A 12,955-nucleotide genomic window follows, 5' to 3' on the forward strand; every position below is an offset into this window, starting at 1 on the left:
TTCAGGAATTTAATTGCCGCAGAATGAGATAACCAGAACAAGTAGGATATTTAACGTTCTTATTAAATGCCACTTAGTATTTTTGATTAGGATTTTTAGGGCCTAATTAGTATTTAATTAAGTTGCTATAGGCTATCTTGCACAATACCAATTAAATGCCCAAACATCCCTCCTAAACGAAGGCAAGCGGGTGATTACGTGCTGTTATCAATGGGAGTTAATCACCAAGTGTGCGTTCTGTATCAGCTTGTAAGGGTAAACACGCACTGGTTAGACAGCATCAAGTGCTCCCTGCATCATTAATTGAAATTTAATCAACGCTGAATAAATAAAGGGGACTGGGGATGCTTCGAGGATGGCGCTGGTGTGGTAGGGACCATGGCACCTGTCCCAGCACCTTCTTCCTCTCCATCTTGGAAGGGTCCTTTCCTTCTTGGATGGATCCTTTCCATCTTGGAAGGGTCCTTTCCAGCTTGGGATATTCTGTGATTCTATGATTCCTGCAGCTTATTGCCTGGGAGCCAGAGCATGAGGAAGAGGCGACGGTGGTGACAGTGCGACCCAACTTCCAGGACAGCGTCCACGTGGGCTACGTGGTGGGGCTGAAGAAGTTCACCGAGTACTTGACGTCAGTGCTGTGCTTCACTACGCCGGGGGATGGCCCGCGCAGCCCGCCCCAGCTGGTGCGCACCCACGAGGACGGTACGGGGAGGCTCTGAGCGCCCCGGGGTGGCAGTGAGCAGCCCAGTTTTGTGGGGCTGGTCCTGCTGGTGCTGGGGAGGACGTGGCATGGGGTGCCCATGAGCCCTGGGAAGCCCTGTGCCTGGGGAGCCCGCTCCGTGTGGGGTCCTGTGGGCTCCCTTGGGTGCGTGGCTGCCTGCTGAGCCCGGGTGTCTTTGGGCAGTGCCCGGCCCTGTGGGACACCTGAGCTTCAGTGAGATCTTGGACACGTCCCTGAAGGTCAGCTGGCAGGAGCCCCTGGAGAAGAACGGCATCCTGACGGGTAGGGATGCTGAGCCCCAACCCCACAGCATCTCCCACGATCCCTGACCCCACAGCAACTTGCCCTCCAACCCCGCAGCATCACCCATGACTCAACCCCGCAGCATCGCCCTGCACCCTGCTCAACCCCACGGGGTGGGTGACTGGGGGCTGATGGCACGGGGTGCCCTTCAGGCTACCGGATCTCCTGGGAGGAGTACAACCGCACCAACACGCGGGTGACCCACTACCTGCCCAACGTCACGCTGGAGTACCGCGTCACCGGCCTCACCGCCCTCACCACCTACACCATCGAGGTGGCCGCCATGACCTCCAAGGGCCAGGGCCAGGTTTCTTCCTCCACCATCTCCTCGGGAGTGCCGCCAGGTGAGCGCGGTGGTGTGGGAACGCCGTAGGATGCAGCTGGTGTTGGGGGCTGAGCAGCCGGTGCCATTCACCTTGCCTTGTCCCCGCAGAGCTCCCCGGTGCCCCCACCAATTTGGGCATCTCCAACATCGGTCCTCGCTCCGTCACCCTCCAGTTTCGCCCAGGTTATGATGGCAAAACCTCCATCTCCCGCTGGCAGGTGGAAGCACAGGTATGGGATGGCTGTGGGGTGGCAAGGGGGTGCAGGGGGGCGGCTCACCCCACTGCCATTCTGCAGGTGGGCCAGAATGGTGAGGCCGAAGAGTGGGGGCTCGTCCACCAGCTGGCTAACGAGCCCGATGCCCGCTCCATGGAGGTGCCCAATTTGAACCCCTACACCTACTACAGGCGAGTGTCCAGGGCTACACTGTGCCATCCTTCCCAGGGGACCAGAGCACTCTGATCCTCGCTGTGACCCCGCTCTCCCCTCTCAGTTTCCGCATGCGGCAGGTGAACATCGTGGGCACCAGCCCCCCCAGCCTGCCCTCCCGGAGGATCCAGACCCTGCAGGCCCCCCCGGATGTGGCACCCGCTAATGTCACCCTGAGGACAGCCAGTGAGACCAGCCTGTGGCTGCGCTGGATGGTGAGGGGGGACCCTGGGGGTCTGCACCCATGGGCACAGCGCACACTGGGACAGCCTGGAGTGGCTGTGGGACATCAGGAGTGATGGTGACTGTTTGTGCCAGCCCCTCCTGGAGCAGGAGTACAACGGGAACCCCGACTCGGTGGGCTACCGGATCCGCTACCTGCGCTCAGACGGGCGAGGGCGGGCAGTGGTGCACGTCATCCATGACCGCGTGGAGCGGGAGTACACCATCGAGGACCTGGAGGAGTGGACCGAGTACCGGGTGCAGGTCCAAGCCTTCAACGCCATTGGCTCGGGACCCTGGAGCCACTTGGTGGTGGGACGCACGCGGGAGTCAGGTACCACCAGCCCCTGCCAGCCCAGTGCTGACCTGCACTTGTCCCCAGTACTGACCTTTTATTGTCATCCCCCCACAGTGCCCTCCTCGGGCCCCAGCAACGTGTCGGCACAGGCCACCACCTCCAGCAGCATGCTGGTGCGATGGAGCGACATCCCCGAGGCGGACTGCAACGGCCTCATCCTGGGCTACAAGGTGAGCAGCTACACCAGCCCCAGTGCCTGTGCCCTGCCCCAGGAGCCACCGCTTCCCCGCGTTGTGCCGCCTCTGGGAGCCCGTGCTGCTCCACCCTGGTGGACCTGGGAAGCCCGGCTGTGTCACACGGGGTTTGTTTCAGGTGATGTACAAGGAGAAGGACTCGGAGGCACGTGCCCAGTTCTGGCTGGCAGAGGGCAATGCCTCCCGCAGCGCCCAGCTGACAGGGCTGGGCAAGTTCATGCTGTATGAGATCCGTGTGCTGGCCTTCACCAGAATTGGGGACGGCGTGCCCAGCCGGCCCCCCGTCCTCGAGAGGACTCTGGATGATGGTGAGTGAGAGTGCGTGGATGGGCAGAAAGATCCCAAGGGGCTGAGGGGTACCCAGGGTGCCTAAGGTCATGCCATCCCATGCCATCCCATCCCTTCCTATCTCTGTTCCCTGGAGCTTCTCTAACCCGGACACCCAGGGATGCCATTCCCAGAGGATGGGGACGGGCACCGTCTGCACAGGCCTGGGCACTCTGCACTCGCTCTTGCGCTCTGTGATGAACCCCATCTCTCCTGTTCTAGTACCTGGGCCCCCTGTGGGGATGCTGTTCCCCGAAGTGAGGACGACCTCTGTGCGGCTCATCTGGCAGCCGCCCACAGCCCCCAATGGCATCATCCTGGGTAGGTGGGAGCTGTTGTGGCCATGCCATGATCCTCTGTGGAGGGATGCAGAGAGCCTGTGGGAGCTGGGAGCAGCTTGGGAGGGGCAGGGGCCAGCTCCCTGCCACCCCTGAGCATCTCAGAGCCTATTGCACCCACATCAGCAAGCTCAGCCCCGAACATAGCAGGGAGAGACCCATTCTCTGCTGGCTCTGAGCAGGGCAGGGATGGAGAGGGAGGCAAAGGGGGATGTCGAGGGGCTGTCCTCCACGGTGCCACCCCCATCCCTGCAGCGTACCAGCTCACCCACCGCCTTAACACCACCACGGCCAACGCGGCTGTCATCGAGGTGCTGGGCCCCAGCACGCGGCAGTACACGGCCACCGGCCTGCAGCCCGAGGCCACCTACCTCTTCCGCGTCGCTGCACAGACCCGCAAGGGCTGGGGAGAGGCGGCCGAAGCCCTCGTGGTGACCACAGAGAAGAGAGGTACGGGAGGGTCCAGCCTGTGGCTCGGCATGTCGGTGCCGTGCCCACAGTGCTCCCAGCCCCTTGCCTCCCCCAGATCGCCCGCAGCCCCCCAGCAAGCCGCTGGTGCGGCAGGAGGACGTGCGTGCCCGCAGTGTTCTACTGTCCTGGGAGCCGGGCAGTGATGGGCTCTCCCCCGTCCGCTTCTACACGGTGCAGACCCGTGAGCTGCCTGGCGGTGAGTGGGCACTGCACCCTGCATCCATCAGCCACAATGCCACCGCCTTCGTCGTGGACAGGTGAGGCACGGAACGATGCCAAGTCGTGATGGGGATGCTGAGAGATGGGCACTTCCCTGGTGCCTCAGCTTGCAGCAGGGTTGTGAAGCACTGTGCCCTGCGGGAGGGATGGAGCCCAAGGAGTGCCCACCAGCCTCACCGTCCCCATCCTGCTCTGTCCCCGTGCAGGCTGAAGCCCTTCACCTCCTACAAGTTCCGTGTGAAGGCAACAAATGACATCGGGGACAGCGAGTACAGCGAGGAGTCGGAGTCGCTCACCACCCTGCAGGCAGGTCGGTGCCCGTGAGGGCTGGGGGTGGTGCTGTGCCTTCCTGCATGGCACTGATACGGTAGCATCAGGTGTCCCGTGCGTATCCGGAGCCTTACCGCCTGCTTCTGCCCCGCAGCCCCCGAGGAAGCCCCCACCATCCTGTCCGTCACCCCGCACACGACCACGTCCGTACTCATCCGCTGGCAGGTACTGTCCCTGTGGAGGTGGCACCGAGGGGTGGCGGTGCCGTGCAGCCCTCCATGGCTCTCTAAGGCTGGGCACTGGGGGCAAGGCACCCTGCTGAGGCTGGGGGCAGCCATCTCGGGGGCCTGGCTCAGAGCAGCCCCTCGCCTTCCCCACTCCGCAGCCCCCAGCCGAGGACAAGATCAATGGGATCCTGCTGGGCTTCCGCCTCCGCTACCGCGAGCTGCTGTACGACAGCCTGCGTGGCTTCACCCTGCGCGGCATCGGCAACCCCAGCGCCACGTGGGCCGAGCTCACCCGTGAGTGCTTGTGGCCCCGGGAAGCATGGGGACATGTGGGGCCACGGCGGTGGTGGGTGGGGGACAGTAGGGCAGCGTCCTGCATCACGCGCTCCGCACCAGCGTTCTGTGCTGGGTACCAGACCAGAGTCAGGCTGTGCCCCGTGGAGCTGTCACCTTTGTGCCACCCAGGCAGGCTGTTCCTAACACACTGTGCTGTGCTAGCTCAGTCCTGCTGTGCTCAGACCCCTCTGTGCCTGTCACATGGGTGTCCACGTGTGTGCACATAACACGGGTGTCTGTGTGATGTTCCTGCTGTGCGTGTGTCTGTGTGCTGCCGTCCTCAGGCCCTGGAGGGAATGGGGTCACAGCTGCTCTGGGGACAGCAGGGACATGAGGGATGAGGGTAGAGCCCAAAACTGCTCCCAGCAACAGTTGGTCACCCATGGGGACCCTGATGCCCAGATCCTGCTTGTCCCACTCATGGGATGGGGATGGGGGGGACAGAAGGGCTCCTCAGTGCTGTGACAGCCCTGGCGGCCCTCGGAGGTGATGGGCTCCTTATGGAGTACGCTGGGTGGGAGACAGTGCTGGGAGGAGGACTAACGCTGCCTGCTCTCACTGCTCCGTGCCACCCAGCTGCCTACACCGTGCACAACCTCAGCGAGGTGTCCCTCACCCAGTATGAACTGGACAGTAAGTCACTGCTCCCCACACCCCTCTGTGTGCCTGTCCCCCTACACTGCCACCCCTGTGTCTCTCCCCTCTGCCTGCCTGCTCTGTGGGGTGAATCCTCATGCTCTGTGTCCAGGGGGCACCTCTGCCTGTCTGCTGCTGCTGCCCCTTGGGGACACCCTCCTCTTTCCTAGAGAGGGGGCTCTGTGGGGTCCCTTGGGGTGGTGGGATCCCGCTTATCCCATCTCCACTCTCCCCACAGACCTGAGCAAACACCGGCGCTACGAGATCCGCATGAGTGTGTACAACGCAGTGGGCGAGGGACCCCCCAGCCCCCCCCAGGAGGTGTTTGTGGGTGAAGCAGGTGAGTTTGCCAGAGGGGGCTGGAACGTCCTGGTACCCCATTCTGCCATGTGTCCCTGTGTCCCCCCTGCATCCCCTCTGTACAGCCCTTATGGGCCACTGCATGTCAAGGGGGGCTTCCCCCCCCACCTCGGTCGTAGCTGGGCTGTGACACTGTCCCCCCCTTTTGGTACAGTGCCCACCGGAGCACCGCAGAATGTGGCTGTGAAGGCGGCCACTGCCACCCAGCTGGATGTCACCTGGGAGCCGCCACCTGCTGAAAGCCAGAACGGGGACATCCAGGGCTACAAGGTACCGAGCTCCTTCACCTGGGAGCTGGCACTGAGCTGGGACTGCGGGACACTGGGGCCGTGGGGAGAGGCTGGCAGCGTGCTGGGTGCCCTGGGAAGGTGCTGGGGAGATGCTGTGCTAGTGTTGTCGGAGGGTGCTGGGTACCTGGATGGGTGCCCAGGGAGATGCTACGTGTGCCGATGGGGTGGGGGATCTGGGGACGAGCCGGGTGGCCCTGCCCGCCTCTGAGCACCAGAGGGCGCCCTCGGTCCTCGGATGCGCCCGGTCCCCGTTGCGTGGCGCTGCTGGGGCTCTGCTGGGGTCACTGGTGGGGATGCAGCCGAGCTGCCCTGCCCCACACTCTAGGTCCACGTCCGTCGTGATCCCTCCTTCCCAGTCCTGTCCTTTGAGATTTAGGCACAGCTCAGAGGTGATCTCAGCACGACCGATGTGCGGTGCAGCGATGCTCGTCCCTGAGCCAGCTGCGAGCAGTGGTCTGTCTGATGCCCAGCATCGCCTGGAGCCAGGCTGGATGGGGGGCTGGGTTTTCCCTCTGGCATACCCAGAGCTCTAGCCACTCTAGGGCAGGGACTTAGAGCAGGGCTGTGCGGGCTGGCTGAGCACCACAAGGCTTTGGTGTATGTGTGTGTGTGTGGGGAGGGGGGAATGAGATGGCATCACCCACATCACGCTGGGGTGTCAGTGCCACCTCTCCTCCTGCAGATCCACTTCTGGGAGGCGCAGCGGCAAAATGAGAGCGCGCAGGTGAAGACGCTTTTCCTACCCGAAACCGGGGTGAAGCTGAAGAACCTGACGGGGTACACCTCCTACTGGGTCAGCGTCGCCGCCTTCAACGCTGCTGGAGATGGCCCTCGCAGCACCCCGGTCACGGCCCGGACGCAGCAGGCAGGTGGGGCCATGGCACGGCTCCTTGGGGCGGTGCTTGGGGCTGGCGTGGTGCTGGGGGGTCCCCAGGAGCACTGAGCTGTCCTCGACCCCCCCACATTCCCTTGCAGCCCCCAGTGCCCCCGGTTCCATCCGGTTCAGCGAGCTGACCACCACGTCGGTGAACGTGTCCTGGGAGCCACCACCGCTGCCCAATGGCATCCTGGAGGGCTACAGGCTGGTCTACGAGCCCTGCATGCCCGTGGACGGTGAGGGCAGAGAGGGGGCACCCGAGGGGACTCGGGGGGGTCCCGGCTCAGCGTCCATCCCTGCAGGTGTCAGTAAGATTGTGACTGTGGATGTGAAGGGAAACAGCCCGCTGTGGATGAAGGTGAAGGACCTGGCTGAGGGCATCACCTACCGGTTCCGGATCCGGGCTAAAACCTTCGCCTACGGACCGGACATTGAAGCGAACATCACCACGGGGCCGGGGGAAGGTAGGGGGGGGCTGTGAGGGTGACAGGAGATATGGCTGGGGAGAGTTCCCTGGTGCTGCTCCAGAGCTCACTGCCATGTGGGTCCCGTGTGGGTTGTCACCTGATGCCACCAGCTCTGCTCTGGGTCCCCAGGTGCCCCCGGCCCTCCCGGAGAGCCCTTCATCTCCCGCTATGGCTCAGCCATCACCATCCATTGGACGAGCGGAGACCCCGGCCAAGGACCCATCACTAGATACGTCATTGAGGCTCGGCCTTCAGGTACTGCAGCTCCGCCAGTGGTGTGCTGGGCTTAGGAGAAAGGGAAACTGAGGCAGGGAGCATCAGCTCTTTCTGGGCACTCAGTGGGCTGGGTTAGGGGTTAGGAGCTGGTGTTGGCCACGTGCTTGCCATGAGAATGCTAATAAGAGATGGATGGAAAGGGGCAAGCGAGCCACCAAGCTGCTCAGATTTCACAATTGTAGAAGTCATGGTGCCCCTCCAGCCAGGCAAAGAGGACTGAGGGGCACCAAGGCCATCCCAAAACGGGAGGGCTGCTGGCCGAGAGTCCCCATCCCTGCAGCAGGGAGCTGCGGGCACAGCTGCTCTTTCTCCTGTATCCCTGCACTAATGGCTTCTCCTTGCTGCAGATCACAGCACAGATGACCTGACCGATGGCTAATGGGGAGCCAGTGCTGTGTGCTCCCCGGGGAGCTGCTTTGCCCTTGGCCACGAGCGGGGCTGTGATAAATCAGCTCTGCGGGGTGCTACAGCGTGTTAACGATGCTGCAGCGAGCGAGCTCTGCTCCAGATGGCGGAGGGCATGCTCCCGCTGTGGGTGTGGGGAGGGGAATGGGAGAAGGGCTGCAGAGGGGCACATTCCCTGCCTGGGTTTTAAGGTGAAATCAGTGCCCCCACCCATCCCCTTCTCTCCTCCAGACGAGGGGCTCTGGGACATCCTCATCAAAGACATTCCCAAGGAAGTGACGTCCTACACCTTCAGCATGGACATCCTCAAGCAGGGGGTCAGCTACGACTTCCGTGTCATCGCCGTCAATGACTATGGCTATGGGACCCCCAGCACGCCATCCCCCTCTGTTTCAGGTAGCCACAGGGGTGCCCCCAGGGGATGCCATCTCCTCCTGCTTATCCCCATTTCATGAGCTCACAGAACCCTCCTGGGGTCCCCTTATCCATACCAGTTTGCCCACCCCTGCCAGTCCCTCTCTGATCCTCTCCCCCCCATGCTGTGCCCAGCCCAGAAAGCCAACCCCTTCTACGAGGAATGGTGGTTCCTGGTGGTCATTGCCTTGGTGGGGCTCATCTTCATCCTCCTGCTTGTCTTCGTGCTCATCATCCGTGGGCAGAGCAAGAAGTATGCCAAGAAGTCAGACTCGGGTGAGCGCTGGGGTTCTGCTGTCCTGGGGCGGTGACAGTGGTGGAGACCTGCTGGGGACATCAGGAGGGATGACGTGCCCGTGTGATGGGGAGGCTGCATGCTGGGCTCTGGGGAATCAATGGGGAATCATCTGGGGGCTGCAGAGCCCTGCCCCATATCAGAGTCTCTCCAGGGCACCCCCTCTTGCTTTTGGGCACTGAGTGGGGTGGTGAGCACCCAGGGCAGCACCCACTCTGCCTGCCTCAGGGTGACTGCTCCAGAGCCTTTCTGATGTCCCAGGGAGATGCTGCATGCTTCACAGGGAGCACTGGGAGCTGAGGATTAAATAAACGGCTTGTCTTGCTGTCAGCTGTGGAGTCAGGGCAGCTCAGGGGCTCGGCGGAGGTCACTGGGATTAGTCAAACACAGCCCTGTTTTCTTAGCTGCATCAAGGGCTCAAATTGTGGGGAAAATCCAGACCTCCTCGTTAAGCAAACAGCCGCGGAGCTGGAGGGAGCTGGAGGCAGTGCAGCAGGGCAGAGTGTGAGCCAAGGCTTGGCGCTGCTGGGGGCACAGGGCACCTCGTGGGTGTCCCTGGACTGCGCTGTCCCGGGTGTGGGCAGGGGCAGGGGATGGGGCCGGACCACCCCACACTGCTTCCCCATTTGGAGGGCTCAGGGAGCCCGCAGGATGCTGAGCCCCTGTCCCGCAGGGAACGGCTCCAAGGCGAACGCCCTGAGCCACGGCGAGATGGTGAGCCTGGATGAGAGCAGCTTCCCTGCCCTGGAGCTCAACAACCGGCGCCTTTCCGTCAAGAACTCCTTCTGCAGGAAGAATGGCATCTACACCCGGTAGGGGCCTACGCCACGGGGGAGGAGGGAGCTGGTCAAACCTCGTGCCCATGCCCATGGCGGGGGATCTTGGCATGTTCAGGGGCATCACGCTGTGTCCTTGCGCTGCTCCTGTGCTGAGCGCCTGCCTGTCCCCAAGGTCCCCGCCGCGCCCCAGCCCCGGCAGCCTGCACTACTCAGATGAGGATGTGACCAAGTACAACGACCTGATCCCCGCCGAGAGCAGCAGCCTGACGGAGAAACCCTCGGAGGTCTCCGACTCCCAGGTACACACTGCACAAATGGGGTTGGGGCGTGGGGGCCCAGCGCTGCTGGGAGCCCTCCTTGTGCATCAGCCCAGCACGATGCAGAGCCCGGGCTGCGTTTGGGAACAGCACTGCCTGTCCCGTGCCCCGTCCTGCCCTTAAGCAGCGCTTCCCCACGGCCTCGTGGCGCGGATCCAGTGGGAAGCTGGCACGGCCCCCGGCCCGTGTGCAGGGGATGTGGCACCGCAGGGGACAGCGCGGGGTTGGGGACTGTCCTGCTGCCCGGTCGCTGGTGGCAACGGCCTCAGCTCTGCCAACCCTGCAGAATGGCACTGTTGTGTCCTCGCGGAGCAGCGGGCAGCTGTGGCCGGGCTGGAGCGCAGCCCCCAGGGAGCACTGAGCATCACCCCCAGGGCCGGATGCAGGAAAGCAGCGACAAAGGGGAGGCTGAAGCCTGGGGGTGGGGTGGGGGGGATCCCTGCGGCGCAGCGCTGTCCCCAGGCAGGGTCAGCCCCGAGCCCCCCCCTTCCTCCGCCCACCCCGCTGCCTTTCGTGGATCCCAGCCCCGCTCCCTTCTGTGGGGATCGAGTGTCTTTGAGGAGCTGTGAAGAGCGGTGAGAGCCGAAAGCTGGCGCGGTGCTGCTTCCCCGCCGCCCCTCAATGGGCCCTTTGTGCGCGCCGAGGAGAAGCTGAATCCAATTACCGCGAGCAGGAGGCAGGCGGCCGCCCGCCAGCACCCCCGTCCCCCCCACCCCGGGGACAGCGGGGCCCCAGGGCCACGCAGCCCTTTTGTGCGAGGTTTTATTTCGCTTTAGCAGAAAGCAGAACTGCCCCTGCCGTGCTGCAGCCATCCCACCCCCTCCATCTTTGATGGTCCTTGTGGGTCCTTTCCAGCTTGGGGCTGCTCTGTGGCGACTGGGGAGGGGGGGCTCTACCCCACGTTCACCCTTTGCCCTGTCCCTTAGGGCAGCGACAGTGAGTACGAGGTGGATCCGGGCCACCAGAAAGCCCACTCCTTCGTCAACCACTACATCAGCGACCCCACCTACTACAACTCGTGGCGGCGGCAGCAGAAGGGCATCTCGCGGGCGCAGGCGTACAGCTACACCGAGAGCGACTCCGGGGAGCCCGACCACACGCCCCTCTCCAACAGCACCTCCACACAGCAGGGCAGCCTCTTCCGGCCCAAAGCCAGCAGGACTCCCACCCCACAGACCCCCGGCAACCCCCCCAGCCAGCCTGGCACCCTGTACCGCCCGCCCAGCAGCCTGGGCCCCGGCTCCAGAGCCCCCATCGCTGGGTTTTCCTCTTTTGTTTGATATTTGAACGAGAGCAAAAAGGAAAAAAAAAAAAGAAAAGAAAAAAAAAAAAGCAAACAACGCAAAACAAAGGAGCAAAAAAAAAAAAAAATACAAAAAAAGAAAAAGAGTCCAAGAAATCAAGGAAATATGCAGCGAGGAGGAGGAGAAGAGGATGGGGATGCTGAGAGCCTGCGGAGGGGCTGCTCAGGTTCAGGCTTCTTCCTTTTCTCAGCAGGACTTGGAGCAGAATGCCAAGTGACTGTGCTGGGGCTGGGGGGCAGAAACCCAGCTCCTCTTTTTGGCCAAAGCTTTCTGTGTTGTGGACACCTTGGCTGGGGTATGGGGCTGCGGGGGGGGCCCTGGCTGTGCCCCAGCCCAACCCATGGCTCCTACCAGGACGCAGGAACGGGCGGCGATGCAGAGGAGACTGCATGGGGAGAGGGGATCTGCTCCTGTAACCCCTCTGGGGGTGAAGCCCCCAGCCCGGACCCCTCTGAGAAATGGGGCCAGCAGTCGCATGGACAATGAATTGCCCTCTTGGTTTGCCCCTGGCCCAACGCAGCCCCCTGGCAGAGCCCCCAGGAGTGCAAGCGGTGCTGATGTCCCCTGTGATTTGCACCCTGGAGAGGACTTGGTGGGGTGATGCGGTGACTGTGGCTGCTTCTCTGCCTCTCTGGTGGCGTGGGGGTGTTTTTATTTTAATTCTGTTTTGTGCAGAGGCCTGGGAGCCCGAGGTGCACACAACGGTGGTGATGCCTGGGGGGCTGGAGAGGGGCTGGTTTTGGTGCTCTCTGCATAGCAAACCTCCCCCCCACCCCTCCACTGCCTATTGGTGAGCCAGGCACCAGCTGGTGGGGCTGTACCGAGGGAGATGCCAATAAACAGCCTGAGGATGACCCCATCTTGCCTCTCTGTCACTGTGCTGAGCTGGAGAAGCAGGCGGCAGGATGCGTCCATCCCACTGCACTGAATGTCAGCCCTATGGCACAGCTCAGCACACAGCTCCCTGCTCGGGGCTGCATCCTCGTTGGGACCGTGGGGCTGGTGCCTGGTCCTTGCCCGCCTGCTGGCATGGGGAGTGTTTTGCAGGTGCTGCATTTGGGGACCAGTTGAAGCTGGGGTGCACGATGTGGTGCCCTTTCCACCTTTCCCATGGGCTGGGGAACGCTGCTCCTCAGCCACTGCCACCTGTGGGAGTGTTGTCCCTGCCTCAGCTTGTCACCACGTCCCTGCAGCCGACAGGGAGCAGAGGGCATTGCTGGCAGGTGACTCATCCAGCTTACTTTGGAGCTGGCACCGAGGGGGACACAGGGGCCGTGGTGCCATCCCTTCAGTGGACAGTGAGGAGGGAGGTGTTTCCTCGCTTGGGTGCAGGCGTTGGCAGGGGGTGGACCGTGTTGGGCTGGACAAATCCTGCTCCTTGTTTGCAGCCTGGCTGCAGCCCCAGCCTAGGGCAGGAGAATTCTTGCTCCCTGCAGGGTTGTGCTGAGAAGCCAAGCAGATCTGGGCAGCCCATGCAAGCGCTCCCTGTGAGCAGCTGTGATGCAGCCAGCGTTCAGAGCGTGTCCCCATTGCAGGGGCAGTGGATGCACATCCTTGGGATGGAGATGGTCTCAGTGCCAGTGGTGTTAGTGGCACATCTTGCCTGTGCTGCCTCAGTTTCCCCGTGGCACAGACACAACCCAGCCAGCTGCTCCGTGCTGACCTTGACGTGTTTCCCATTGTGCACTTGGCTGGGTTCTGCGGTCTGCCAAGGGCGAGCACTGCGCTTATCAGGGCTGGGCCAGCCAAGGGGGACAGAGGGGAGAAGCTGAAACCCCAAACCTCTGCTGTGCAGC

General features: G+C 62.8%; 1 protein-coding gene across 4 annotated transcripts in view; it reads left to right on the forward strand.

Moving 5' to 3' along the window:
* SDK2 (sidekick cell adhesion molecule 2) overlaps positions 1 to 11,191 on the forward strand; it is a 41,597-nt gene extending 30,406 nt beyond the window's left edge. For 2 of the 4 annotated variants that reach the window (XM_021415102.1, XM_021415106.1), the window contains 26 exons: positions 507 to 702; positions 905 to 1,003; positions 1,177 to 1,368; positions 1,458 to 1,579; positions 1,646 to 1,755; positions 1,842 to 1,992; positions 2,096 to 2,333; positions 2,412 to 2,527; positions 2,670 to 2,859; positions 3,101 to 3,199; positions 3,472 to 3,666; positions 3,743 to 3,944; positions 4,113 to 4,216; positions 4,331 to 4,401; positions 4,562 to 4,697; positions 5,316 to 5,372; positions 5,614 to 5,715; positions 5,890 to 6,005; positions 6,708 to 6,894; positions 7,001 to 7,366; positions 7,499 to 7,624; positions 8,282 to 8,446; positions 8,600 to 8,740; positions 9,433 to 9,571; positions 9,711 to 9,837; positions 10,782 to 11,191. In XM_021415102.1, coding sequence (XP_021270777.1) covers positions 507 to 702; positions 905 to 1,003; positions 1,177 to 1,368; positions 1,458 to 1,579; positions 1,646 to 1,755; positions 1,842 to 1,992; positions 2,096 to 2,333; positions 2,412 to 2,527; positions 2,670 to 2,859; positions 3,101 to 3,199; positions 3,472 to 3,666; positions 3,743 to 3,944; positions 4,113 to 4,216; positions 4,331 to 4,401; positions 4,562 to 4,697; positions 5,316 to 5,372; positions 5,614 to 5,715; positions 5,890 to 6,005; positions 6,708 to 6,894; positions 7,001 to 7,366; positions 7,499 to 7,624; positions 8,282 to 8,446; positions 8,600 to 8,740; positions 9,433 to 9,571; positions 9,711 to 9,837; positions 10,782 to 11,135 — 4,101 coding nt within the window. In that variant the 3' untranslated portion in view covers positions 11,136 to 11,191. The remainder of the gene's footprint in view (positions 1 to 506; positions 703 to 904; positions 1,004 to 1,176; positions 1,369 to 1,457; positions 1,580 to 1,645; positions 1,756 to 1,841; positions 1,993 to 2,095; positions 2,334 to 2,411; positions 2,528 to 2,669; positions 2,860 to 3,100; positions 3,200 to 3,471; positions 3,667 to 3,742; positions 3,945 to 4,112; positions 4,217 to 4,330; positions 4,402 to 4,561; positions 4,698 to 5,315; positions 5,373 to 5,613; positions 5,716 to 5,889; positions 6,006 to 6,707; positions 6,895 to 7,000; positions 7,367 to 7,498; positions 7,625 to 8,281; positions 8,447 to 8,599; positions 8,741 to 9,432; positions 9,572 to 9,710; positions 9,838 to 10,781) is intronic. The other 2 variants (XM_021415104.1, XM_021415103.1) reach the window with 2 other exon arrangements.

Source organism: Numida meleagris, chromosome 17 (assembly GCF_002078875.1).
Source record: "Numida meleagris isolate 19003 breed g44 Domestic line chromosome 17, NumMel1.0, whole genome shotgun sequence".
In the NCBI taxonomy this organism is placed as follows: domain Eukaryota; kingdom Metazoa; phylum Chordata; class Aves; order Galliformes; family Numididae; genus Numida; species Numida meleagris.